Here is a 27,875-nt window from a genome sequence, read left to right as displayed (position 1 = left end):
AATGTGTATTGGAACCACCCAGAGGGTGCATGAAAACACAGAAACCCAGGGTCTCTAAGTCAGTAGCTGACGCTGATGCTGGTCCAGACACCACACTTGAAAAATCACTGTCACAGTAAATGGGGCAAGAGCGGCTGGTCTGCCGTTCCCCCCTGGGGCAACTTCAGATCCTGATTCATCCTCCTTGCCCCCCAAATTAAGCCTTAAGAAAACTCAGGAATAGGAATTAAACAGCCATCTCCCCTTCCCCTCCCTTCCCTCTCCCATACACGCACCTATGCTGCTATGGATGAAGAGAGCAATTATTAAGCCATTCTGGATAAATACCACCCAGCACTCAGTCTAGTTCTCACCTGTATACAAGATGATTTTTGCAAAAGGAGTGAGTTACAGCGCAAAACAGAGGACACAGCAGCACAGGGGGAGTGCCCAGGAGCTCCCCCGGTCCAGTGCTCTGACCTGTGATGACAGTGTGCCACGGGACAGAGCCAGAGAAACGGTGTGACCTGGTTTATTCCTCACTCATTTATCCTGACGCTCTGCCACAGTGCACCGTGACTGTCCGCCGAGAACTCACTTTAGGTCACTAGCCGGCTGCCCCGCCAGGCTCACCGACAGCCCAGTGCAAAGGAAAGCAGCTAGTGGCCGCACACACACTCCAGCTCTGGCAGGTGGCATAGCACAGTCCCTCAAGACCAGGATCAGAGGATTTCTGACCCAGAAGAAACCATTAAAAAGACTTCTTTCCTTCCCAAAGCTGATTGCATTATATACTACACTGTTTTACTAACAGCAGGAGTTACTGCTACAATAATATTGTTTTGTTTTATGGGGGCGGGGGCGGTTAACAGAAGTTCCTACAGAGAGCAGTGTTGTGCATAATGTAAACATGCTGAGATAAGAGCCCTTCCTACAAGTCAGGAGCCCTTCCTTCCCCTGCGGTTCAGATGGGAAAATCTGGCCAATATTCACCACATATCAGCCTGACCTTTCCCGGCTACAGGACACGAGAGGTTACATACATTTGGGGCTGCAATTGTGGACCTGAACACCAACTTCAGGCTAAATAAGGAAAAAGAATGAGGAGTGATTCATTCACAGCATTTTGGTGAATATACACAGTGTATGTGTTTGCAAATACCTGGCCTTTCAGATGATTTTGTGCATACAAATAGGCATATTTGGTGAAACAAATGTGACTTTCCCTCTCATTAAAAAAAAAAAAATCCAACTAGCTCTTTCCCATGTGCAGAATTGTGCAAGAGTTCCCAGACTCTGCACGCCTGATCTGATATAAACCCCGTGAAGTCTTCTGAGTCAAACAACGATCTCCAAAGCAATAACACCAACATAATCTCCACATACCCCCAAATTATGAACTGATCTCAGATATGCCACGTTCAAGATACGGGCCACGAGCCCCAGTGGCTGCGTTCAGGAAATTCTAGAGCAGGAGAGCTCAGCCACAGGTGACAATATTAGCTGGGGCCTCAAGAACACTGCTTAAGTAATCTTGCCCCCTCCCTCCCCCCGAAAAAAAGCCCACTCATTTGCATGCGCAGATGAGGCCCTGCAAGAACTGCCTTTGCACCCAACACCCCCGGTGGGTTCCTGTCCTCACCTGTTTTCCAGGAGTGTCATGCACACCACTTCTCGCACCCCGGGGTTGTTGGCCTTCTCCACTGAGCAGCCCTGCACATTCCAGGTGGCCAGCCTCAGCACCGGCCGCCCATCCCTCGTGCCTCCAAAGGCCTCCACGGAAGGGCGGGTGGAGATAATCTGGGTGGGCCCCCCCGGCGGCAGGTCCAGGTCCTCGCTCTGCAGGCTCAGCGAGGTAGGGCTGGGGTGAGGCTTGGCGGTGAAGGTCAGGCCTCCGTTGGTGTGCGTGGACGGGGGCCTGGACCGCTCTGCAAACACCTGGTGTCGGATCCTGTCGAGGAAGGCAGCGTTGATGCCGCCCATCCTCACCAGGTCCTCCACGCTGCGGAAGGGCCCGTGCTCGCGGCGGTAGTCCACGATGCTGGCGGCCATCCTCTCCGTGAGGCCCCGAATGCTCATGAGCTGGGCCGGGGTGGCCGTGTTGATGTTGACGCGCGGCGTGAGGGGCACGGCGGTGGCCAGGTGGTGAGGCTGCTGCTCGGCCAGCAGGTCCCGCCGCAGGGAGCTGGGCGAGTGCTGCGCGGAGCTGCCCTTGCTGCTCACGCAGATCTCAAACTTGACCTGCTCCAGCTTGGTGGCGCCCACGCCGCTGACCAGCGCCAGGTCCTCCACCTTCTTGAAGCCGCCGATGTACTCCCGGTACTCCACGATGCTGCGAGCCACGGCGCGGGTCACGCCGGGCAGGGTCATCAGCTCCTCCTCCGTGGCCGTGTTGATGTTGAGCCGCTCCTGGTTCACCAGGATGTTGCTGAAGTTGCAGGCCGCGCTGAACTTGCGGCTATGGGACAGGTCCGAGGGGTCCCGCGGTATGGAGCGGTGGCAGCCCAGCGAGCTCCCCATGCCGGCGGCCGGGGGCCCGGGAAGGCCTCGCCGCGGAGCACCGAACCGCCTGGCCAGGCGGGGAAGCCCCACGGACCTTCACTGGCCCGGGAGGGGGCAGGGAGCGCGCAGGGCGCAGGGAACCAAGCGGTCACCAAAGACAAACACTAAATCTCCATGCCCAGGGTGTCCAAAAGTGCCTTTCACTTGGCCACCTGGAAAACAAATTGATAAACACACACATCGATGGGATCGGTTGATCAGTTCGCATTAGCACTCCCCATCCAGGGCAGGGCTCGCAGCCGGGGCTCGTCAGCTCCTGCACACGCACACGCACACGCACAGCGAGGCTGCCCCCCAGGGGTCTTCCCCCGCGGAGCTCCGGTTTGGCCGCGTTACGCCCCAGAAGCGCTCCGAGCCGTTCCTCTTGGAAAGAGACCTCCCGGCATCAGCCCCCGCCGCCCGCCCGGCTCTCACCTCTCGCGGCGACGAGGCCGCCCCCCGCGGGCCGCCCCCACCTGGGCGCACCTCCCGCGCCCACCCCTCCCGACCCTCGGCGCCACCTGCAACTTGGGAAGCGCGTCCCGACCCGTGCCGGACCGAGCGGCGTGTCGACCCCGCCAGACCCGCCCCGCCCCCGCGCCCCACCTCTCCGCGGCTCCCCCGGGGCGTCCTTCCACCTGCGGCTCGGAAGCCCGAGCCCAGCCCAGGACCCGCGGGCCCCCCGCCTCCAGGGCCGGCGCCCGGGGACGCGCGTCCGCGGCTCCTGCGGGAGAAACTCCCGGAGCCGGCGGGGGCTGCAGCGCTGCGCGGAGGCGGCGGCGGCGGGACCCGAGGCTGCACCAGGACCTGCGGCGTCGCCGCAGCTGCGTGGATCGAGGCGAAAAGTCCTGCGCCCGCCTCGGACGCGGGATCCGCCAGGACCGCGGCGGCGCCCAGCGCCCGAGCCACGGCTCCAGCTCGGCGTCCGTGTCAGAGCCAAAGTCCTGGCCGCGCCGCCCGCGCCTCCGCCGGCACCACGGCCACGCCTCCCCCGCGCGCGGCAACTCCGCCCGGGACTCCGGGGGGGACGTGGGGGCGGGGCCCGGGCGCCGACCCGAGCCCGGGAGCGCGGAGCCCGAGCGCGCTGGGGCGGGGCCCGGGAGGGCGGGGGCGGGGCCGCGGGGCGCGGGGGGCGGGGCCCTGCTGCGCGCGGGTGGGGAAGGAATGCGGGAGCGCGGGGGCGGGGCCGGGAGCGCGGGGGCGGGGCCGGGAGCGCGGGGGCGGGGCGCGGGGGGCGGGGCCCTGCTGCGCGCGGGTAGGGAAGGAATGCGGGAGCGCGGGGGCGGGGCCGGGAGCGCGGGGGCGGGGCGCGGGGGGCGGGGCCCTGCTGCGCGCGGGTAGGGAAGGAATGCGGGAGCGCGGGGGCGGGGCCGGGAGCGCGGGGGCGGGGCCCTGCTGCGCGCGGGTGGGGAAGGAATGCGGGGAGCGCGGGGGCGGGGCCACAGGGGGCGGGGGCGGGGCCCTGCTGCGCGCGGGTGGGGAAGGAATGCGGGGAGCGCGGGGGCGGGGCCCGGGAGGGCGGGGGCGGGGCCGAGACGCGGGGGGCGGGGCCTGCCACTCGGGGGTGGGGAAGGAATGCGGGAGCGCGGGGGCGGGGCCAGGGCGGGAGGGCGGGGCCAAGGGGCTCGGGGGCGGGGCCGGGACGCGGGGGCGGGGCCCTGCTACCCGGGGGGTGGCCGGAGCGCGTGGGGGTGGAGAAGGAATGCGGGAGCGCGGGGGCGGGGCCAGGGTGGGGGGCGGGCCGCGGGGCGCGGAGACGGGATCTAGGACCTGAGTGGGCGGGGCCGATGCTCCGGCTGCCTCGGCGGGTCCCACCGAGGTTGCCCCCGGCCCTGCGGCTCGCGAGTGGGGGGTTGCCACGAGAGACCCCGGCCGGGATGTGTGGATCGGAGCGTGTTCAGGCTTGCCCGCGGCGAGCCCTACCAAGCTGCTTTACTGCAAGAAGAGCCCCAAAGAAGAGAGGGGCGCCCAGGACGCAAACACTACCAGGCACCCCCCACCCCCCACCCCCGGCCTGAGTTTAGATCACCTTTGGGGCGTGAGGCAGGGTCTGGGCGCTCCTTGTGGGGAAGGCGACCCAGCGTGTCAGGGGCCTCCCTCAATTCTGCACTCAAGGTGAGAACGTTCCCGGGGGACACTGAACAGGATCTTTTTAAACTCTGCCCCCCACTTTCAACCTCCTCTGCTGTTTCACTGGAGAGTCACCTTTGCACTGCTCAGAGAGGTGTCCTCAAACATTAGTAACTCACGGTGCTGCTAGGACAGGGCATGCGCCACCTGTTATTTAGAGATGTGTTCCAAGACGTCACTTAGTAGGGTTGCTTGCCTGCACGCACAGCGCTCTAATATCCATACGTTTCTGTAAGTATTAAATCTAGTCATTAAGGAGACAGAAAATGCTAGCTGGGAATGGAGATTGCTTACCAAAATTCAGAACAGTTTTTGGATCCTACCACTGAATGACGATTTAGTTAAAGATTAAAGAGCCTGCGGAATTACAGCAGATACACGGAGCTAGAGGATTCGATTAAACAAACCATGTGGTGATAGTTTTGAATACTTTGACCCTGGGCATTTAGTGTCCTCTGAAGTTTCATCCCCCAGCCAACGTGACCAATGCTCCTGCTTTAAATTTCCAGGGCTGTGGGACGCCTGGGTGGCTCAGTGGTTGAGGGAGGACTCAGGGCTTGATCCCAGAGTCCTGGGTCCTAGGATCAGGATTGAGTCCCGCATTGGGCTCCCTGCCAGGAGCCTGCTTCTCCCTCTGCCCCTGTCTCTGCCTATTTCTCTGTGTCTCATTAAATAAATTCATTCATTCATTCATTCATTTATTCATTCCCAGGGCTAGGTCAGCAAAAACAGTAACTCTTAGGGAAGGAAGAAAGTACTTCAGATTTGAAATGAGAGGCACCCAGGGCTTGGCAAAATGCTAGGCACATTCCCCTACTGTGCATACTGGTCAGGACATAATTGCAAGTGACAGAAATCTAAGTAACACCAGCTTAGACCAAAAAAAGGGGGGGATTTCCCCATTCTTGTGTTCAAAAGTTAAAGAATAGAGCTTATGTCAAGAATGGCTGCATCTAGCTCAGATGATTGTCATCAGGAACTGGTCTGACTCCCTCCTTCTATCCCCTCCACTTACCATCCCACTCTGCAACCCCAGTACTACATCATGCCACTCCTCTCCTCCTATAATCCTGTTGTGATTTTAAGGAAAAAGTGTTCAGGAAAAGCACGAAAATCTCTTGTAGAGAAAGGAAATCTGTCGAGCAGAAAGGCCTTGATGAGCCTCTGTGGCTATGGTTGGACCGCCTGGGGGCATGACCACGTGGAGTAGAAACAGGGAAATCACATAGTTTATTCTACAAACCAGGACACTTTATAAGGTAAAAGGGACACTATTAACTTCACTGGCACAGCAGGCATAACCTGGTTAATCTAAGCATGTGTTAATCTGGTTAATCTAACCATATGTGCCCACTTGGTAGAAATGAAGCCAAAAGGTAGCAAAACCACTGTGCATTGAAACAAACAAACAAAACCACAACAACACAACTAAATTTAAAATGACTGGCCTTACCAAATGCTGGTAAGGTTGTAGAGCAATTGAAACTGATTCGTTGATGGTGGGAATGTGAGATGTAAAACCACTTTGGACATCAGCCTGGCCATTTCTTTAAAAATGAAACATTCATCTACCATATGACCCAACCTCTCCACTCTTAGGTATTTACCAAAGAGAAATGAGAGCATGAAACCCAAAGACGTGTACGTGAATGTTTTGGGGGCTTTGTTAAAGCCAAAAACAAGAAACAACCCAAATCCACCAGTAGATGGATGGATAAACAAATAGCGATATACACATATAATGGAATACTACCCAGCAATAAAGACAAACTATTAATACACACAATATTGAAGAATCTTGAAAACATCACAATGAATGAAAGAAGCCAGGCAAAAAATGAGAACACATTGCTTGATTCCATTTATACAAACTCTAGAAAACACAAGTTAATCAATACACGGAGAAAGTAGATGAGCAGTTGCTTGGGGTTGTGATGGATGAAGGAGTGGATGAAAAAGGACACAAGAGAACTGTGGGGGTGATGGAAATGTTGGAGAGGTCATGGCTTCCCGAGTGTGTGCATGTCAAAATAGAGAATTGGACACTTTAAATATGTGCAGTTTAGTGTTAGTCCATTATGCCTCAATGAAGTTGAAAAAAGCCTTCCAAAGATAAAAAGAAATGTTCTTTGAACTAGAAGAAGAAGAAAAAGAGGAAGGAGAAGAAGGAGGAGGAGGAGGAGGAGGGAGGACTGTTTTGGGAGGAGGAGTAGGTGAGCCAAGGTGAGGAGGAGGAGGGGGTGAAAGGGAGCAAAAGAACCCAGGAAGAAGTTGACTCTGAAACTAATAGAAGACCAAAGAACATTCCCTGTTAGGGATAGGGACCCAGGAGAGGGGATACCAGAGGCTTTCAGACTAATGACGTCTGACAGTCTGTTTAATCTGCTCTCCTCTGATGTAACCCCCACACTTACACCCTTAAAAAGATTATTTTACTTTTTTATTTTTTGAGAGCGAGCCAGCATGGATGAGAGGGAGGAGAGAGAATCTGAAGCAGACTCCACACTGAGCACAGAGCCCAACATGGGACTCCATCCCACAAGCACAAGATCGTGACCTGAGCCGAAACCAAGAGTCAGAGGCTTAGCCCACTGAGCCACCCAGGCACACACCCCCCACCCTGAATCTTTAATAAAAAATGTAACGGCCTTGAATGAGTGCTGTTCAGGGGCAATCACCTAGAGGAGCTGAGTCTCTCTGGGTGGCTCTGGGATAGGAGAAGGGGGCAGCTGAAATATGCAAGAGGAGAGAAAGATCCGGGATTCACTGGAAGCAAAAGTCACAGTCTGAGAGGTCTGGTGACATGTCTGACTTTCAAGAATCCCCACTGACTGGGAACTTGGCTGTCCTGCTACCTGTACCCAGGGAGTGGAAGTTGGAGCCAGTGTCATTTGACCTCCAAGGACTGGAGGTTAGGGCCTGGCTGGCATGTGTGTAACATGAGAATATCAAAGGGCAAGGGTTCCACCGTTCCTGCTGAGCGTCACATCCTGTGGCCACTGCTCCTTAGCACAGAGATCCCACCTGGGGCCAATGCCCCAGAGGGACAGAGTGATGGAGGACACTGTTGGCAGTTTCAAAGATAAATGATGGTTCAGGGAAGGGGGAAGGTGGTGGAAGGGAAGAAAGGAAGGCAGTTTTTGATGTTCAACTTCAACATCCATGGCTCTGGAAGTACAATGATGAGAAAAATATATGAATACATGATTTCTCTATTCCCAGAGCCGAGAGGCCAGTGGAATGCAGGCATTAAATCAGTAAGAGTAGAGCATGTGAGAATAAAGGAAAGGAGAAGAGGATATAGCTGTAAATTAAAAATAACTGAGTGTAGGGGACTTCCTCCTTGGGAGGTAAGGATGAAGAAGCAGTCATCTTGGAGACTGCTTTTGAAGCCTATGGAGATGCCAGATATCCTCTTATCTGAACCCTGTGAGTGAAGGCCGGACAGGTGAGGCACCTCTCTCCTCCAATGCACAAAGTCCTCTCTTTGCAGGCTGTGCCCACACAGCATCATGCCCATCTTGCTCAGTTCCTGCCACAGCTGTTTGAGTCCAGCACCTGGCCAATCTCCCACACTATCTTGATGGCCCCATGGAGATCATAACCTTCATGCCCCATGTAAAGTGCAGGGAGCATGCCTGACCTCCCAACATGCCTTCTTATTTTGATCACTGATTTGCCTACCTGAGGTTTGGTCTCCACTCTCAGCTTCATGCTAGTTTTTTCTGGCTGACCTCAGACATAGGTGCGGATGAAGGTGGAGGACCCTTACCTCGCCAATGACTTCCTGCTGGCCCCAGCTGCTGCCAGAGGGAGATGATGGGGTCACGCTGTCAGACAAATTCTCGTGGTCAGACACTTATCTCAGCCGCCCGTGTGGAGGGTGTTTCCTTTGGAGGATACAACCTGGGGGAAAGTGGTTCCATCTGGGACTCCACCACTGGTTCTGGTGTGTGGGTGCTGGGGAGGGTACAGGGCCATGCTGGGGGCTGTGCTGGGGTGGTCTTCCTCTCTAGGCCAGGTAGGGGACTAGCAGACACTTTGGCTGAGCTGCTGGCCTTCTGTCCTAACTCCTGGCTCTCCTCAAGCCATTGATTTTTCTGTCCTGCTGCTCTGACTATTCTCAGAGTATAAATTAAAGGTAGGAGTGGCAGGCTTATTGAAATTCTACCGCTTTGGGTTGGCAGAGATGCTATGCCATACCTTGCAAGATGAGTATAAAGGGTTGTTGGCTGTTGGTGGGACCAGCCAGCCAAGGGATGGGGCTTCAGGGTAATGGTGTAGCCCTCCAGCTCAAATTTATTGTAGGGCAGGAGCACACAGATTACCATCATGTCATCATACTTCTGGCCCATTTCTGAGTCCTGGATCCCTTCCTGAGTGTACCCCATGGATACCATCAACTCAGTCTGCCCAGGCTCCTAGTAGTTAGGGAGTGGCTCTATGTAAGGCATCAGTTCCTTCCCATGATCCATGTCCACCCAAAGAACCTTCAGGATTTCCTCTAAAGTACCTCCTTTGATGGGATTGAGGATGAAGAATTTCTTGAGGTTTTCACACCCTGTGGACATGTAGAAAGAAAGCTCAGTACTCATTGCCACAATAAAGAAAAAAATTTGAAAACGAAGAGAATAAAAATGAGAAAAACTAAAAGAATAAAGAAAAAGTTTAGAAAAATAAATGAAATAAAAGATGAGAAAAAAACAATGAAGAAAAATGAGAAAAGTAAAAGGTTAAGAAAAATATGAAAACTGGAAAAAATAAAAAAATAAAAGGAGAAATGCAACAGAAAAAATGTTTAAATTAGAAAACTTTCAATAAAGGAATAAATTTTAAAAAAATAGGAAAGATTTAAAAATAGAGGAAATTTACTTTAAAAAAATAAAAGTAAGCAAGACAGACAAAAAACCAAAGAGGAAAATACTTAACTTTGATAAAAGTCCCTCAAGTGACCAAAAGCCAGCTTCCTGAGCTAGAAAGACCAAAAATCAAGGCCAAGCCAGGGACATAGATGCTTGGAATTCCATTACAATGGCTCCTTATGAAGTCATAGCAAGAAATGGACCTATCACGGCCAGGGATGCTCCACAATGGCTTTCTAACTTTTTTGTCTCAAGAACCCTTGAACCATTAAAAAAATTTTTTAAAGCTTTTATGTGGATTAAAGCAATAGATATTTGCCTTATTAGAAGTTAAAACCTGTAGGATGTTTCAGTGGCTTTTTCACTTCTGGTTTGAAAAGCTATAAACATTTTTTGGTTTATAAAAAGCTCAGTGTCTACACTAAAACAATACTCAATTCTTTTTTTTTTTTTTTTTTAACTCTGATTGATTGGTCTCAAAGTCACAACTTCACTGACATAACAATACCATACAGAAATGTTCCTCTGCATAAAACAATGTCAATGTCATTTTTGGTCTGGTTTTGGTATTAGGGTAATGCTGCTCTCATAGAATCAGTTTAAAAAGTATTCTTTCCAGTTATCTCTTCTGGAAGAAACTGTTGAAAATTGGTATCATTTCTTCCTTAAATATTTGGTAGAGTTCACCCATGCGTCCATCTGGGGTGGGTGCTCGTGTTTTGGAAGGTGACTAATTCTGATTCTTCTTTAACAGATATAGGCCTATTCAGATTGTCTGTTGTGTAGGCTCCCCTCCACCCCCCGCACCAAATGAAGTTTTTAGAGAGAATTAATACAAACATTTCCATGACGGTTAAACTAAATAAAAAAGATTGCGGGGGAAAATGTCCCATTGAGGTTCCCTCTGTCTGTTTGCAGATAATGCTGGCCTATTTGTCACCAAGTCACTGACTGCTGACAGAAATAGAGGAGCTTATTTCTACCAGTTAGCAACATGGGTCCTCGAGGAGACAGTTTCCAATCAATTTTACATGCAAACCTGCATCCGCTTTGGTTTTACTAAATGGCTTAGCATCAGCCCCCACAATAGAGCTCAATACCAGTTAAAACCAGACACCTCCATTCACAACTTCCAGGGAATTCAGAAGTGTTGTTTCTCCTTCCTTCGCTGGACTTGGCCTTCTCCCAGGGAAGTGGCTTGAAAGGCAGAAACGAAACTTTGGCAGTACCGGTTTGGGTTTCTTTGCATCAAATTTCTCCTTTAAAGCCCATAGTCTACTGGCTGATGCATTGTTTCATTGCATGGCTGAAGAGCGGAGCCCTTTGTCATTTCCCGGACATGGTAAATGCCTCTCCAACTGGCACTTTATTTCTTAGGGAGCATTTGGCTGGAGGTTATTGCAGCAAAGTCCCGACGGAACGAGATGGCTTCATTAACAGCACCACAATGGGGAATATTTACTATCAGAAGCACTGTGTTGCCCTCCCTTTCTCCCCATCCAGAATTACTGCTATTACAGAAAATAATATTCATTAATCTTTAAAAAGTGATGTGATTATCATCATCACGTTGGGGCACTCTCGCTCCCATTTGCTGTATTTGTCTCCTCTTAAAAGCAACATTTCTGGTTGGCTTCAGACTTCCACTTTTTCACAGAACAGTTTATTCTTTCTTGTTTATTAAATTTGAGGGTTTATAAAAACATTCTTCTTGGTGGAGCCTATTACTTCGGTTTCTGAATGCCTAATTAGGAGGCTTCGCCTTAGCACAGAATACTCCAAAATCAGAACAGAGAATGAGGCAACTATTCCTTCCTTAAGGTTACATCATGGCAATGCCCTAGGACCCTACGTTTTTGGGGGATGGGGTGAGGAGGCTCCTTCAGCCAGGCCATGGGCCAGGAGGAGGGAGCACTGCTGGCTGGAGCTAGGGCGAAAGGCTCCCATACACACAGGAGCAGCCGGTAAACCTCACCTGCACCTCCTCCCCTTTAGGCCCACCTGGCTACATACAGCTGGTCCCCACTGCCCACCCCCTACCAGCTTCAACCTCATGATGCACTTTTCTGATTCTCACTTTTTCTTCTCTTTTACCACTACCAATCATGCTTTGTTGGAGGGAGGCACATTTCTCCTAAGTATTGCAAAAGTAAGTCCTGGCAAGTCGATCCTCAACCTCACAGCCCCACTTCTGGTAATGACCTCCTTAAGAATTAACTTCGAAGGCCTTAAAGAGCATCCCCCAAAGTGTGATCCAGGGGTGGTAAGGAAGAGGAACTGAGGAGGTCCCAGACACATCATTAAATATCTTGAACCCCTCAAGGCAGAATGTCTCCCTTTTCATTTCTCTGACCATCACTGTGGTTGTGTTGAGGAGAAACTCTCAGTTTGGGGCCACCATGACCAGAATATGTTCTCATGTTTGTTCCTGTCTTTCCATAAAGAAAATGCTGACCTCAGGCTCAGAGTTTTGGCAGGCACCAGTGCCTAGCTAGAATTTAATTATATTGCTCTCCATTTTGGGGGGTTTTGGTTTTTGGGCTATCTTGTATTGATAGCAAAAGATACAACTGTTTACAGAGTCACACATCCCGATGGCCAGATGGTCCTCAGATATGGTAATGGACCGTGGAGGTACACAAGAAAGGCTGCAGTGTGAAGGCCGTGTTACAGGCACTGATTCCTAACCTCACAACACCTAGGAATCCCGGCACAGTGGTCAAAATCCCAATGCCCAGGTCCTTCCCCAGACCAATTCCATCAGAAACTCTGGGCATGGGATCTAAGTAGGGGAATTTGTTAAGCCCCCAGAAGACTCTGCTGCACAGCTCAGAGATAGTGCATCAAACTGATCCTAAGTCTGAGCATAAATGATGCTGAAAATTTCTCCCCACCAGAGCAGCAGGATCGAATTCTGAAACATGTATAACCAGGGTTGGCCACAGTCCTAACGTCTCAGGCCAGAAAGCCGTGGAATTTTAGAGCTGGAGGGGGTCTGAGAGCACTGAATCTTATTCATTTTATCTCTGAGGCTGTGAAAGGCCAACAATCTTGCTGGGAATCATCCCTAAGGAGTCCAGGGTAGGGCTCCTTCCCCATGCTGCCTCTCTGGTGGCTCTAAGTACCTCATTTGTGGATTGATCTGGAGAAAAACTACAATCTTTTTTGAAGACTAAGTTAAAGACACAAAAGGTTGGAAATCCAGCTTCCAGAAAGTGCATAGGAGGGACAGTACACAGAGCCTAAGAGGTACCACGGGCATTCTTCAAAGTAAGTTCGATAGTTGGAAAGTGCTAGATTAAAGAAATTGGAATGAGTTTCATCATGGCAGGACTTCTCAGGGCCTTCAATTTATTAACACGCATAGGAAATTTCCAGAAGGAAACCATACAGGCAGCACTCATTTGCCCTGTTATGTGGAGTATCTCACAGAACTAGCTTGTCTGGGGGAAATACTAGGTGGGCACAATTTCCTGAAGCTCTGGCCTGCTCTCTATCCCTCCTACCCTGCCTTATTTGTCTTTGTAGCACTTATCACTTAGATATTTGTTTATTGTCTGTCTCTTCCTCCTAAAACATAAGCTCCTCAAGGAAAGGGAATTTGACTTCACTGCTGTACCCCAATCATCTCCAACAGTGCCTAGGTCTTAGTATTTGTGAAAAGGAACTAATGGGTAGTCTCTTAAAACATAAGCAGCCATGACTAGTTATCTAGTGGGATTCCTCTTATTCACGGTTGTAGTTAGTTGTAGGTCTCTCACCCCCACCTTAGGCTGAATTTGCTGTAGGGAATCTCACAGGACTAAGCAGCCCTGCTGATACCTGGGCAAACAGCCAGGCTCTGGCATTAATGAACTCTGTGACCTTGCATAAGTCAGTTGACTTTCCTGGGTCCCATTTTCCTTATCAGTAAGATGAGTGGCCCGGATTAGACACTCTCCAAATATCCTTCTCAGTTATTGTATGACAAATGGCTAAATTAAAATATCTGATCCAATAGAGGATTTTTCTATTTCTCCTTGGAGTTCTATCAGTTTTTGCTTCATGTAGTTTGAAACTCTGTTATCAGGCCCATAAATATTTAAGATTGTTATATCCTCCTGATGAATTAACCGTTTTATCATTATGAAATAACCTCCTTTGTCCTTGGTAATATTCTCTGCTTTGAAATCTACTTTGTCTGATACTCATATATCTGCCCCAGCTTTTTTTGTAAATTAGTGTTACCATGGTACATCCTTTTCCATCATTCTGCTTTTAACCTATTTGTGCCTAAAGTGGGTGTCTTATAAACAGTTTATAGTTGCTTCTTGCCTTTTTACCCAATCTCTCAATCTCTGCCTTCAAACTGAAGCATTTAGACCACTTCAATTTAAGTGGTTATTGATATGATTAGAGTTTTTGTTTTTTTTTTTAAGTAAGCTCTATGCCCAAAGTGAGGCTGAGATCCGCCACAACGACGAGTCAGTGTGCTCCTGTTCTGCCTACTTTTGAACTGTTATTTTGTAATAGCTTTTTTGAGATATAAAGGGTACTATTCGGGGGATCCCTGGGTAGCTCAGTGGTTTAGCGCTGCCTTCAGCTCAGGGCGTGATCCTGGAGACCCGGGATCGAGTCCCACATTGGGCTCCCTGCATGGAGCCTGCTTCTCCCTCTGCCTGTGTCTCTGCTTCTCTCTGTGTGTGTGTCTCTCATGAATGAATAAATAAAAACTTTTAAATAAATAAATAAATAAATGGTACTATTCAATGATTTCTAGTCTATACACAAAATTGTGACAGTTTTAGAACATTTTGATCATCCCAAAAAGAAACCTCCCACCTTTCAGCTATCACCCCCAAATCCTTCCACTCCTAACCCATTCCCCAGTCCTAGTCACTAAGCTACTTTCTGTCTCTACAGCTTTGTCTATTCTGGATATTTCATATAAATGGAGTCATATAATATGGCCTTTTGTGACAGGCTTCTTTCTCTTAGCATAGTGTTCTCAAGATTCATTCACGTCGTAGCGTGTCAGTACTTTGTGCCTTTTCACAGATGAGTTCCACCGTATGGACATACCACAATTTTTGTTGATCCCATCATCAGTTCATGGACATTTGGGTTGTTTCTACCTTTTGGTTATTATAAATGATATTGCTATAAACATTCATGTTTCGATGTAGACATAGATTTTATTTCTCCCGAGCATAATCCTAGGCGTGGGATTGCTGGGTCATATGGTAACTCTGTGTTTAACATTCCGAGTCCTGCCAGACTGTCCCAAAGTGGCTGTCCCATTTTACATTTCTGCTAGTGGTGCATCAGGGTTTTTAATTTTCCACATTTTCTCCAACGTTTGTGAGTATTTGCCTTTTTGCCTGTACCCAGCCTGGTGGGCGTGAAGTTATCTCACTGTTCTTTTGATTGCATTTCCCTGATGACTAATGATGATGCACATCTTTTCATGTGCTCACTGGCCTTGTATATCTTCTTTGGTGAACTGATTACTGTTTACGATTTCATTTTCTGTCTTTTATGACTTATTTTTATAAGTCTTTGTATTGTTATTTTAGGGTTGTTTTAGAGTTTATAGTACACATCCTTATGACTACCTTTGCGTGATCTTCTATCACTTTATGTGTATTCAAGAACCTTACCAACATGCACTCTGATTTCTCTGCTTCTGGCTTCATCTGTCTGTTATCACATATCAGGCTAAATTATATGCTCTCCTCTTTGTAGGACACTCTGCGACTTTGAGGGAATAAGACTTGTTGTGGGAAGCTGGAGGAGGGAAAGTAAACGGGTTCATTTTTTAACATTTTGCCTTATTCCCAGAGGCTAGCCTAGGTCCAGTTGTTAGGATCACCAGAGGAACCATCAAGTGAGGCCTGGACTTAAGTGCTGGGAAGAAGGGAGGAGGTCTCAGAATGGTAGAAATCCTGAGGCATCCTTGAGGCACCTTTGCCACATTCGTGATTCTCCTAAGGCTCTCCTTGTTTGCATTGCTCTACATCCAACCATTGGGTTCATGACTCATACCTTTGTCAGTTGCAGTGATTACATGTGAGTCAGGTGGGGCAACAGAGAGTCATAGGCTTGGTGACAGAGAGAGCTGGCCTCAAATGCCAGCTATACCACTTAGAGATAGTCCCAAGGACAAGATACTAAACCCTTATGAGCTTCTGTGTCTTCATCTATAAAATGGGGGTGGGCGGCGGAATTCTTACTTCATAATGTTGCTAAAAGGATTAAAAGAGGTGGTGTGGGTAAAAGTGGCCAGCATGTGACATAACAAGTATTCCATTGATATTTTTTCCCTTCTTATAGGCCTCACTATCTATGTTAGCCAATTATACTTTACTTTTTTTTTTTTATGTTTCTCAAGCATTTGTAGTTCAGGGACTACATTGAGTTTAAGAATCTTTTTCCTTTCCATACTCTGAAAATTCTAGTGAGTTCAAATGTTTTTATGCAACTGTCACAAACGCCCTACTTGTCAAAGTGACTGACTGCCATTTTTTGAGCTGACTCGATGCCAAGGATGTGCTGGGTACCCTGCATGCCTCATTTCCAAAGTTAATTATCAACCCCATAGGACAGGCACAGTTTCTCAGCCTTGGTGGTGCTAACATTTGGGACTAGATAATTCTTGATTGTATGGGCTGTCTTGTGCCTTGTAGGATCCTTAGCAGCATCCCCAGGCTCTGCCCTCTAGATACCAGGAGCACTCCTCAGTCATGACAATCAAAAATATCTGCAGACATTATCACACATCTTCTGGGGGATAAAATCTTTTCCAGGTGAGAACCACTGGTACGGAATCCATGTCCTTCCCATCTACCTGTGAGGAAGCTACAGTTCAGGGTGGTCAAGAGCTTTTCTCAGAGTCACATAGCTACCAAGTAGTGGAGGCAGGTTTCGAATGAGTCCAGTTGCTCCTAACCTCTGCACCATGGTGACTAGAGAACGAATTCTTATCGGTAAAGAGAGCCTCAAATACCTTTGATATTCCTGGACCTCAACTCTCTTCTGTGCTGAAGATGCCTGAACTCCAGACTTTCCTCTCTGAAAGCCAAGAACAGGCCCCCAAGGAAGGGTTTAGATAGTCATTGTTCACAGACAAGGCTCAGAGGGCCAAGTGCAACATATTGCATGTAGCTGGCCCCTGAATATGCTTTTCCTTGACATAAAGGGTGTTATGATTCGAATCATGTCCCCTAAAATGTATGTTGAAGTCCTAATCCCTGGTACCTTTGATTGTCATCTTATTTGGAAATATATAATATAATATAATGAAGTTCAGATGACGTCATCAGGGTAGACGGCTAATGCCATAGGTCTGGCATCCTTGTGAGGAGAGGAACACCTGGGCATAGACAGAGGGAAGAGAGCCATATGAGGTTGGAGGCAGAGATCTGAGTTACACCGCCACAAGCCAAGAAAGCTGGAAGAAGCCGGAAGAGCCAAGGACGCATCCTCCCCAGAAGTTTTGTAGGAACACAGCCTTGTGACACCTTGATTTCAGACTTCCAACCTCCAGGCTGGCAAGACAATACATTTCTATCGTTTCACATCAACCAGGTTATGATACATTTGACACCTGCACAACATGGGTTTGAACTAACTGCATGGATCCACTGATAATTGGATTTTTTTCAATAAATACAGTACAGTACTATAATGTATTTTCCCTTCCTTATGATTTTCTTAATAACATTTTCCCTCTAGCTTCCTTACTGTTAGAATACAGTATACAATACATGTAGCATATAAAATATGTGTTCGTCGACTCTTTATAGTATCCATAAAGCTTTTGGTCAACAGGAGGCTCTTAGTAGTTGAGTTTTGGGGGAGTCAAAAGTTATATTGAAATTCCAAATGCACGGGGAACTGGTGCCCCTAACCCCTGTGATGTTCAAGCGTTAACTGTACTAGGTTACAGTGTCCCCCAAGAGAGTCCTCCCCAGGTCCTCTGGAAGCCCTGAGCAGCCCATATTTTGATTTGACAGGTCTTTGTGCTCCCCAGTCAGTTATGATACCTGGCCGTTAACCAGAGTCATGAAAAACACTTAACTTCCCTAATAAACCCACAAGTTAGAGGGTGCCTCCCACTAATCACATGGCCAAGATAACGATCTGGTGGTGAAATGACAGCTCAGCAAACTTCCTAGATAGCAGCTGCCCACTCAGATGCCTGCGCATGGTGTGTCATCAGCCAGAGCATGCTGTGTCAGAGCCTTATCTTTCTTGGTAACAGGAGGTACCCTACAGTCCCAAGATAAGGGGGAGAAACTTCACAGAATCTGACTCCATGGCCTTGGTTACCTGCAGGTCACAAAGAAACATACAGAGGGAAATGAGCCTCAGACAACTATGAGTATGATACAGGCAGGCAATGACCAAAGGTAACTAAGAGCATTTGAGATCTAAAATCCAAAGTCATTTATTCTGGGCGAGTAAATAAGTAGTCGCAAAGAGACTCATATGAAGTCTGAGATTCTCTGAGGCTAAATCAGCCCCTTGGAGGTCAGGTGCATCCCAAATAGACATCTCTTCTTTCCCAGCCCAAACTCTGTGAGATGTTCCATGTTTATTTTTTTGTATATTTTTTTTTTATTGGAGTTCGATTTGCCAACATATAGCATAACACCCAGTGCTCATCCCGTCAAGTGCCCCCTCAGTGCCCGTCACCCAGTCACCCCCACCCCCGACCCACCTCCCTTTCTACTACCCCTTGTTCGTTTCCCAGAGTTAGGAGTCTCTCATGTTCTCTCACCCTCTCTGATATTTCCCACTCATTTTCTCTCCTTTCCCCTTCATTCTCTTTCACTATTTTTTATATTCCCCAAATAAATGAGACCATATAATGTTTGTTCTTCTACGATTGACTTACTTCACTCAGCATAATACCCTCCAGTTCCATCCACGTCGAAGCAAATGGTGGGTATTTGTCATTTCTAATGGCTGAGGAATATTCCATTGTATACAGAGGCCACATCTTCTTTATCCATTCATCTTTCGATGGACACCGAGGCTCCTTCCACAGTTTGGCTATTGTGGACTTTGCTGCTAGAAACATCGGGGTGCAGGTGTCCTGTCGTTTCACTGCATCTGTATCTTTGGTGTAAATCCCCAGCAGTGCAATCGCTGGGTCGTAGGGCAGGTCTATTTTTCACTCTTTGAGGAACCTCCACACAGCTTTCCAGAGCGGCTGCACCAGTTCACATTCCCAACAGTGCAAGAGGGGTCCCCTTTCTCCACATCCTCTCCAACATTTTTTTCCTGTCTTGTTAATTTTCCCCATTCTCCCTGGTGTGAGGTGGTATCTCATTGTGGTTTTGATTTGTATTTCCCTGATGGCAAGTGATGTGGAGCATTTTCTCATGTGCTTGTTGGCCATGTCTATGTCGTCTTTGGTGAAATTTCTGTTCATGTCTTTTGCCCATTTCATGATTGGATTGTTTGTTTCTTTGCTGTTGAGTTTAATAAGTTCTTTATAGATCTTGGATATTAGTCCTTTATCTGATATGTCATTTGCAAATATCTCCTCCCATAATACTGTACATAGAAAACCCAAAAGACTCCACCCCAAGATTGTTAGAACTCCTACAGCAATTCGGCAGTGTGGCAGGATACAAAATCAATGCCCAGAAATCAGTGGCATTTCTGTACACTAACAATGAGACTGAAGAAAGAGAAATTAAAGAGTCAATCCCATTTACAATTGCACCCAAAAGCATAAGATACCTAGGAATAAACCTAACCAAAGAGGTAAAGGATCTATACCCTAAAAACTACAGAACACTTCTGAAAGAAATTGAGGAAGACACAAAGAGATGGAAAAATATTCCATGCTCATGGATTGGAAGAATTAATATTGTGAAAATGTGAATGCTACCCAGGGCAATTTACACATTCAATGCAATCCCTATCAAAATACCATGGACTTTCTTTGGAGAGTCGAAACAAATCATCTTAAGATTTGTGTGGAATCAGAAAAGATCCCGAATAGCCAGGGGAATATTGAAAAAGAAAACCATAGCTGGGGGCATCACAATGCCAGATTTCAGGTTGTACTACAAAGCTGTGGTCATCAAGACAGTGTGGTACTGGCACAAAAACAGACACATAGATCAATGGAACGGAATAGAGAACCCAGAAATGGGCCCTCAACTCTATGGTCAACTAATATTTGACAAAGGAGGAAAGACTATCCACTGGAAAAAGGACAGTCTCTTCAATAAATGGTGCTGGGAAAATTGGACATGCACATGGAGAAGAATGAAACTAGACCATTCTCTTACACCAGACACAAAAATAAACTCAAAATGGATGAAAGATCTAAATGTGAGACAAGAATCCATCAAAATCCTAGCGGAGAACACAGGCAACACCCTTTTTGAACTTGGCCACAGCAACTTCTTGCAAGATACATCTCTGAGGACAAGGGAAACAAAAGCAAAAATGAACTATTGGGACTTCATCAAGATGAAAAGCTTCTGCACAGCAAAAGAAACAGTCAACAAAACTAAAAGACAACCTACAGAATGGGTGTTCCATGTTTAAAGGACCGCAGGGACAAGCAGAATTTGGAAAGGTTTCTGCACTTTAATCTCTCTCTGGAAAGTTCATAAGACCCATTAGCATATTAAAGACAGAGAAATTCTGCTGGAAAGACATCCATTCAACTCCTTCTGGGGGAGACCGTAGAACACTCTTTGGACTACTCATGTATTCCAGCCCATTCACTTCACAGAATTTGAAGCTGAGGCCCAGAGAAATTAGATGCTTTTTCAAAGGTCACACAGGCAGAAAGTGACCTTGGATGACTTCAGGCTCCAAACCTGGTACTCTCTCTCTGTTTTCATTATCCCATTAATTACTTTATTAATAAACATTTGCGTGCTACCATGTGGTGAGGCAGGACTACAAAAAAGGAATAAGGTAGACCTCGCCTTGCATGCCATTTACTATTTCTGGAGTGAACGAGCAGCAGAAAAACCAGTAATGGAAAGATCGTGGGCACAGGGAGGAGAGAGAGGGAATGGCTGACTTAGGGATGAATGCAGAACCCTTCAGACTCGAGGGTTCCGGTCGGGTTACCATGGTGAATCCTACCATCAAGACCCTCCATCCCTGCCGCCCGCACCCCCTAATTTCACAGGCCTCTGGCTCAGGGGGACCAGCCTGCAAGCCGCTCAGATGCTGATGCTGAGCTTGCTCCCCCGCAAATGGGGTGACGGAGCCGATGCCCTCAAAACTGGGCCTGGGGGGCTCCAGAGGAGAGGCAGTGATCAGGAAAGCTGATGAGGGAGGGAGGCCTGAGGGGCAGTATGTAGGGTCACGGGCTTGCCAGGGGTGAGGGAGCCTGACTCCCTTTTTCTAGTCATGGTAAAGTGCACACAACAGAAAATCTACCGTTTGAACCATCTGAAATGTAGGTCAGTGACATGAAGGACGTTCCCAGTGTTGTGCCACCATCACCCCCACCCACGTCCATCACCCCCTCTTTTTGTCTTGCAAAACTGCAACTCTGTGTCCTGTCAACAATGACTCCTGGGCAGCCCGGGTGGCTCAGTGCATTAGCGCCGCCTTCAGCCCAGGGCCTGATCCTGGAGACCCGGGATCAAGTCCCACGTCGGGCTCCCTGCATGGAGCCTGCTTCTCCCTCTGCCTGTGTCCCTGCCTCTCTCTCTCTATGTGTCTCTTGTGAATAAATAAATGAAAATCTTTTTTAAAAAAATGACTCCCCTTTGTCCCCTTGCCCAGTGCCTGCCAACCCCCTCTGTGTTCCGCCTCTGTAAATTTGACCCCTCTGAGAACCTCATATAAGAGGAACCACACAGCATTTTATCCTTTTCGGGCTTCTTTCATTTAGTATCATATCCTCAAGTTCCATTCATGTCGGACCGGGTGTCAGAACTTCCTTTTTAAGGCTGAATAATCCATTGTGTGTAGAGATCACATTTTGCTCGTCCACTCGTCCACTGATGGACACTCCACACGGCTTCCAACTTTTTGGCTGAGTAATGCCACTATGAACAGAGATGTATAAATATCTCTGAGACCCTGGTTTTCTAAAAAGATGATTTCTGTCTTCCTTTTTTAAAAAAAATTTATTTATTTATTTATTCATGGCAGATACAGAGAGAGAGAGAGAGGCAGAGACACAGGCAGAGGGAGAAGCAGGCTCCATGCAAGGAGCCTGATGTGGGACTCGATCCCGGGACTCCAGGATCAAACCCTGGGCTGAAGGCAGCGCCAAACTGCCAAGCCATCAGGGCTGCCCTATTTATTTCTTTGACAGAGAGAGAGAGAGAGAGAGAGAGAGAGAACAGAAGTAGGCCAAGTGGCAGGGAGAGGGAGAGGGAGAGGGAGAAGCAGGCCCCGAGGAGCAGTGAGCCCGATGCGTGGCTTGATCTCAGGACCCTGGGATCATGACCTGAGCCGAAGGCAGATGCTCAACCAACGGAGCCACCCAGGCACCCCTGAGACCCTGTTTTCAATTCTTCTGGGTGTCACCTGGCAGGGGTACAGGAAGAAATGGAACTACCTAGGGCAGAGGTGTACATAGTCAACCGGGGTCCAAGAAGGTGAGGTGAGGCGAGGAGGAGCTCTTCTTCGGGGTTGTATCCTGGCCCATGGCTTTGGCTTTGCCACCCTCCTAGTCTACACCACAAGGAGCCTCTCTTCCAGCAGAGACGGATCAGCCTGAGGCACAGTTCTCAGGCGCTTTCCCTTTGTCCTCCTTTGCTCCATGCTTTTCAAATAAGCTTTCTAGAATGGAAGCTCCGTGAGGACGACGAACGCCCCAATCTGTTTACTTACCCCTTCTAGCACCTGCTGAGTGCCAGACACAACAGACACGCTGCAGTCAAATGACATTGATAAGTCATCACTACCTTAAAGTGAGTCAGATTGCCGCGTCCCTTTTTTTCCATCATCCCCTATAAACTTCCACTCTCTTGTTTTCATTTTGTCAACAAAGTCTATGGTTTACATCAGGGTTCACTCTTGGTATTGTACGGGTTTGGGCAATAGTACGACACGCATCCACCATATTAGTATCTTATCCAGTGGTGTCCACCACAACCACCTGAGGGGGTTATGAGAAAATGTTTAGGTCTAGGCTCCACCTCAGAGATTCCTGTTTGATGTGAGACCCGGGAATCAGCACCTTTAAAAAGCCTCAGTGATTATGATGGGCAGCTCCGTTTGGAACCATGACCTTAAGGACAGAATTTCAGACACCCTAAGGGATGGGAGGATGGTCCTATCCTGACACCTTGGGGGTGCTGTCTGCTTGGCCCTCCTACCGGACCTGCCCGGTAGCTCCCTCTGAAGGCCAGATGACACCAGACCTTTAAAAGTCACTGCTAACTGGACATCTCAAATGTCACCTCTCCCCAGCTAAACCCATAAGGGCCCTAATCCCCACCCAGCAACCAACCACTTCTGACCTTTTGACTTTGGAAGATGGCAATTCCAGTCTTCCATCTGCTCAGGACAAGACTCTGAAGTCAACCTTAACTTCTCTTAGATACACCTAATTAGGGACACCTGGGTGGCTCAGTGGTTGAGCATCTGCCTTCGGCCCAGGGCATGATCCTGGAGTCCAAGGATCGAGTCCTACATCGGGCTCCCTGCATGGAGCCTGCGTCTCCCTCTGCCTCTCTCTTTCTGTGTGTCTCTCATGAATAAATAAATAAAATCTTAAAAAAAAAAAAAAAAGATATCAGCAAAGCCTGGTGGCTTGACCTTTAAAATAAATCCAGGATCTGACCACTTTCACTCCCTCCACTTCCACTGCCATAACAGTTCTCCCTGCTTCTACCCCGGCCCTTCCTGTCCGACCTTCACCATAAGCCAGAATCGGCCTATAAAAATGAAGCCAGATATGTCTTCCTCAGCTCTCAACGCTCCACTGGCTGCCATCTCACTCAGAGGAAAAGCTGAAGCCCTCACAGTGGCCTATAAGGTCCCTCACAGACCTTGTGGCCCCTACTTCACCCCCAGCTCCCTCATCTCACCTGCTACTTGCCTCCTTGGCCCTTCCAGGCACAAGGTCCCCTTGAAGTTCCTGCAACAGGCAGGTACCTCCACCCCAGGGCCTTTGCATTGCTGTTTGCTCCTCCTGGAATGCTCTCCCTCCAGAGAGCCACTGGGCTGGCTTCCCCCACACCCTGCAGATTTTCACAGGACACCCTGTCTAAACTTTCAAACTTCCTGCCCCTTTGCCAGCACTGCTATCTTTATTTTTCTCCTGAGACCTTAGCTCTGGTTTTACTAGCTGCCTTCTTGTTTATTCCTGGCCGGCCCCTCCCACTAGATGCCAGGGCCAGAGCCATAAGGCGGAGCTATTTGTCTTCTCTGTCCCCGCGGAGCTGGGAGCCTAGACCAGGGCCTGGCGCAAGGTGGGTCTCCTCCTCCCCTGCTCCTCCTTTCCTCTCAGCTTCCCGTTCACATCCCATCTGCCCTCCACGTGCTGACAGCCCCTCTTTTACCCTCTCTCGTAGCTCCTCTACTTGGTCTCCACGGCCCAGAGGGTCTCTTCCATTTGGGGGTATCTTCCCAGATGCCTTTCTAAGGGGCAGATCTGCAGCAGTCCCTCAGGGACACCCCTTAACTTTCAGGATGCTGCCCCCCTATGCTACGTCCAGCAAGCCCTGGGTTAGCCTTCCAGTTCTAGCTGATGGGACCAGCCGCAGAAAGCCTTCTAAGAACCCCAGTCATATCTACAACCCCTTCCACTCCCCCTTAGCTCCCCGAGTGTACCTGAGCAGCAGCACCCTGCGTCGCGGCCATTTACTCACCTGTGTCTATGATTCACGCAAGTTCTCCGCATGCCTGGTCCTCACATTGGGTCTGGCACTAACAGGAGCCCTGTATATGTTTCCTGGATGAATGAGTCTCCAGAAATGTGAAAACGTGGCCCAGATCAGTGGTAATGGTTCAAAAGTCCGTGACACTTTTGCCAGCTATTGAACTCACTATTCAATAGTTTCAAGAATGTTCCAGAATACATCATTGCAGGTGTGCCTAAAATCTAGGACAGAGATAACTGACCTTTCAGGGATATCTGTGTAGCTCAAACTGGACTGGCTAAACAGTCTCCCCATGGTGTTACCATTCCTCCACGTGTGTGTAGGTATATACACACTTACATATAAATATGGTGCAGACACATGTATCTCTATGGAAATATTCTCCAGCGCACCGCTGTCAGGCTACCTGTAATAGCCTCCCCCACCTGGTTGGACCTCCTACACTGAGACAGGTGAAGGGATAAGCCATCAAAAGCAATAGTCACTTTCTCCTCTAGTCTCAGAACTTAAGTCTTTACTAAGATATATGTTTCTAATTGTAGGGCCTTGTTACAAAATTCTTTCACGTTAATTTTAGTCCACTTTATTCTGTAATCATAGAAGATCTCTGACCAATACATTCGTGAAACAATTCTGATATGCTGAAGACAGTAATGACATCTGTCCGATTGTTTTTAACCTTTCCAGATCACCCATGTGATATAAGCTAATGATTTAATTTGATATCTGTGGGCCTATCATTCATGCATTCACATAGAGGCTGCTGGTCATCCAACAAATGCTCACCGGGTGGATGCTAGGGTAAGTCCAAGCTGACAAATAAATGAAATGTTTAAATAATGATACATGCTGTAAGAGAAATAAAACATGCCAGCGTGCCAGAGCGCTGGAACAAGGGTGTTACTGCAGGTCACACGGCCAGGAGCACCTCTCTGCAGAGGTGACATTTAAAATGAAACCTGATTACCAGAGGAGCCAGCCACACAGCAGGGACTGAAGGAGAGGTGGCGAGGGCAAAGCGGAGGGGGCACAGGGTGGGACGGCGTCTGCCCCACCCCCGCCTCCTGCAGCCTCTGCCAGCTGCCCCCCTCCCCACCTACCCTCTGCACTCTGGTCAGTTGTTTGAGCAGCTGCCTCTTGTCCTGAAGACCCAGCTCCGTGGGCCGGGCCTAGACGTGGCCCACTCCTTCATCCTTGTGTCTACTCACAATGTTTGGCAAACAGGTGGAGTTCAATAAATGCTTGTGGCATTGTTGAATAACGATGACTTGACCACAAAGCCGATAGCGGCCAGTCATATGATAGAGGTCCACGGTGCTGTGTTGAGAGAAGAATTCCCAGAGGCGCATGAAGCGTCTTTTAAATTTTGAATCATCTCTCAGTGATTCTCAAGGGGGAAATAACATCTACAGTAACTACCAGGAAGGATGGGGGAGACCGTGGAAGCAATATGGGATTTCAGGTTGAAAATGGGATTTCGGGACTTTGCTGTTAATTTTATCAGTTTGAGTTCCAGAAGCCATCACTATCCACGGCTAGAAGGGCTCGGGGTGCTGAGCACAGTGGGGCGGGGGCCAGAGCTTCCACCCTCCGAAGTGTGGCCGGAGCCCATCATAATGCTCCTGGTGCAGGCGAGATGGAACTGCCAGGTATGTGACTCAGCCCGCGGGGAACCCCGTGTGTCCGCAGGTGCAGTCAATGTCCAAGGAGCAGACACAGCCCCGAAGGGGTCTATGAACACTGACCAGTTGTGCACTTTGCCTCTAATTACCCAGGCACCTAAAGAAAATACTAGAAAAATAATTTAATTACTCGTGATCTAGAATCCCAGATTGGCTCACTTAGGCAATTAATTTGTGTCAACAAGTACCCTTGTCGTATTCTAGAAGGTTGGGCTCCGGAGGTGTGACTCAGACCTGCTATCATAAACCTTTGGTTAAAAGTAATAATAGATAGCATTTATCGAGTGCTGACGATGTGCCAGGTGCTGAGCCAAGTGCCGTATCGTGGTTAACTCTCCCAGCTAACTTACGAGGCTGGTATTACTATTGACCTCATTTCACAGAACAGGCAAAATGAAAGTGAGAGGTTTAAAAAAACTGGCCAAGGTCTCTCAGTGATCGGGGCCATTGGTCCTCTGGCCAAGAAGATGATATCTCCACAGCGAGGGTCCATCCTGTCACCAGGGTCTTTACTAGTCTAATCCTATTTGCGGAAGTGAAACAGCAGCGAGATGCACCTGTAATGCTAATAATGCTAACCTGAGTGCTCGCTGCTGAAAGTGAGGCCCTGGTTTGAATCTTACTGTAGGAGGTTCCAGATCTTGTGCTTTAGAAATAAAATCAACCAAGTATATACTTGAGTACCTGCTAGGAGGCAGAAATGGGATTCAAATCCAGGCAATCTTGTCATTTTAAATAAACCACCAAATAAATATTTATGAAAAATTTCAGTTTTACTTTTAAATATTGCTAGATACAACCCAGGAGAGCTCTTTAGGCTCTTCAATACTTTTGAATGCTATGAAAGAGTCGTGGTTCTAGAAGGCTTCAGAACCACTGCTGCAAGGGGCAGTCTCACCTTCCTGATACGGTTGGGTCCTGTGCCCAGCCCAGCCCAGCCCAGCTGTCTTTCTGCACAGATGTTGTGAAAACAAGAGCTTACCAGCCATGCTGGAACCTCTGCTAGGCCTCCCTCACCCCTATCCTCGGTTGGGCATCCTCAGGAGAGGTGGCTTCTGGGGCATTTTGATTCCACATGGCAGGAAGGCTGAGAGAGAGAGGCTCTGCTGGATGGGCCAAAGATATCCTTTTCTATCTTTCTTTTTTTTAATGGTATAATGAACCCCTAAGTACCCTTTTTTTTTTAAGATTTTATTAATTTATTTGAGAGAGTACGAGTGGGAAGAGGGGCAGAGGGAGAGGGAGAAGCAGACTCCCCACTGAACAAGGGGCCCAACCCTGAGATCATGACCTGAACCAAAGGCAGATGTTTAACTGACTGAGCCATCCAGGCGCCCCCAAAGATATCCTTTCCACCAGAGGTGAACTCTATGCTCTGTTCATGTCAGATCCTTCCCTCCTAGTGCCCCTTCCTCTGAACATCATGGCAGAGACTCATTTACGAATCTTGTTCCAATGATGAAGCCAAGATCTCTTTGCAGGAGCTCTCTGTGGAAGGTCATATGTGAAAAGCAGCACGTTCACAAGCACTGGAGATTTTCAGACAGAGGCAGGCCAAGACATTGTCAGGGTGTTCTGGGCGGGGTTCGGCAACAGGAAAGACACCCACCCCCTCTGAGATCCCTCCCATGTGAAAGCTCTGACTGCTCACAAAAACGAGGGCCATTCCTGTTGACAAATCCAACCAGCTGGTGCTGCTTTTAAACTCGGCAAGTCTTGGGCAGCCCGGGTGGCTCAGCAGTTTAGTGCTGCCTTCGGTCCAGGCGTGATTCTGGAGACCCGGGATCGAGTCCCACGTCAGGATCCCTGCGTGGAGCCTGCTTCTCCCTCTGCCTGTGTCTCTGCCTCTCTCTCTCTCTCTCTCTCCTCTC

The 27,875-nt window shown here is 48.7% G+C and overlaps 1 protein-coding gene across 3 annotated transcripts in view; it reads right to left on the bottom strand.

Moving 5' to 3' along the window:
* Window positions 1–24,439, bottom strand: part of EEPD1 (endonuclease/exonuclease/phosphatase family domain containing 1) — a 131,054-nt gene extending 106,615 nt beyond the window's left edge. Inside the window, exons 1-2 of one of the 3 annotated variants that reach the window (XM_025985816.2) lie at window positions 24,311–24,439; window positions 1,622–2,693 (exon numbers count right to left, since the gene is read on the bottom strand). In XM_025985816.2, coding sequence (XP_025841601.2) covers window positions 1,622–2,499 — 878 coding nt within the window. In that variant the 5' untranslated portion in view covers window positions 2,500–2,693; window positions 24,311–24,439. Of the gene's footprint in view, window positions 1–1,621; window positions 2,694–3,126; window positions 3,497–8,422; window positions 8,552–24,310 lie in introns of those variants that run through there. The other 2 variants (XM_072764725.1, XM_072764724.1) reach the window with 2 other exon arrangements.
* Window positions 24,440–27,875: the final 3,436 nt, after the last annotated feature.

Source organism: Vulpes vulpes, chromosome 7 (assembly GCF_048418805.1).
Source record: "Vulpes vulpes isolate BD-2025 chromosome 7, VulVul3, whole genome shotgun sequence".
NCBI classification, from domain to species: Eukaryota; Metazoa; Chordata; class Mammalia; order Carnivora; family Canidae; genus Vulpes; species Vulpes vulpes.
This window is presented reverse-complemented; position numbering and strand designations above follow the sequence as displayed.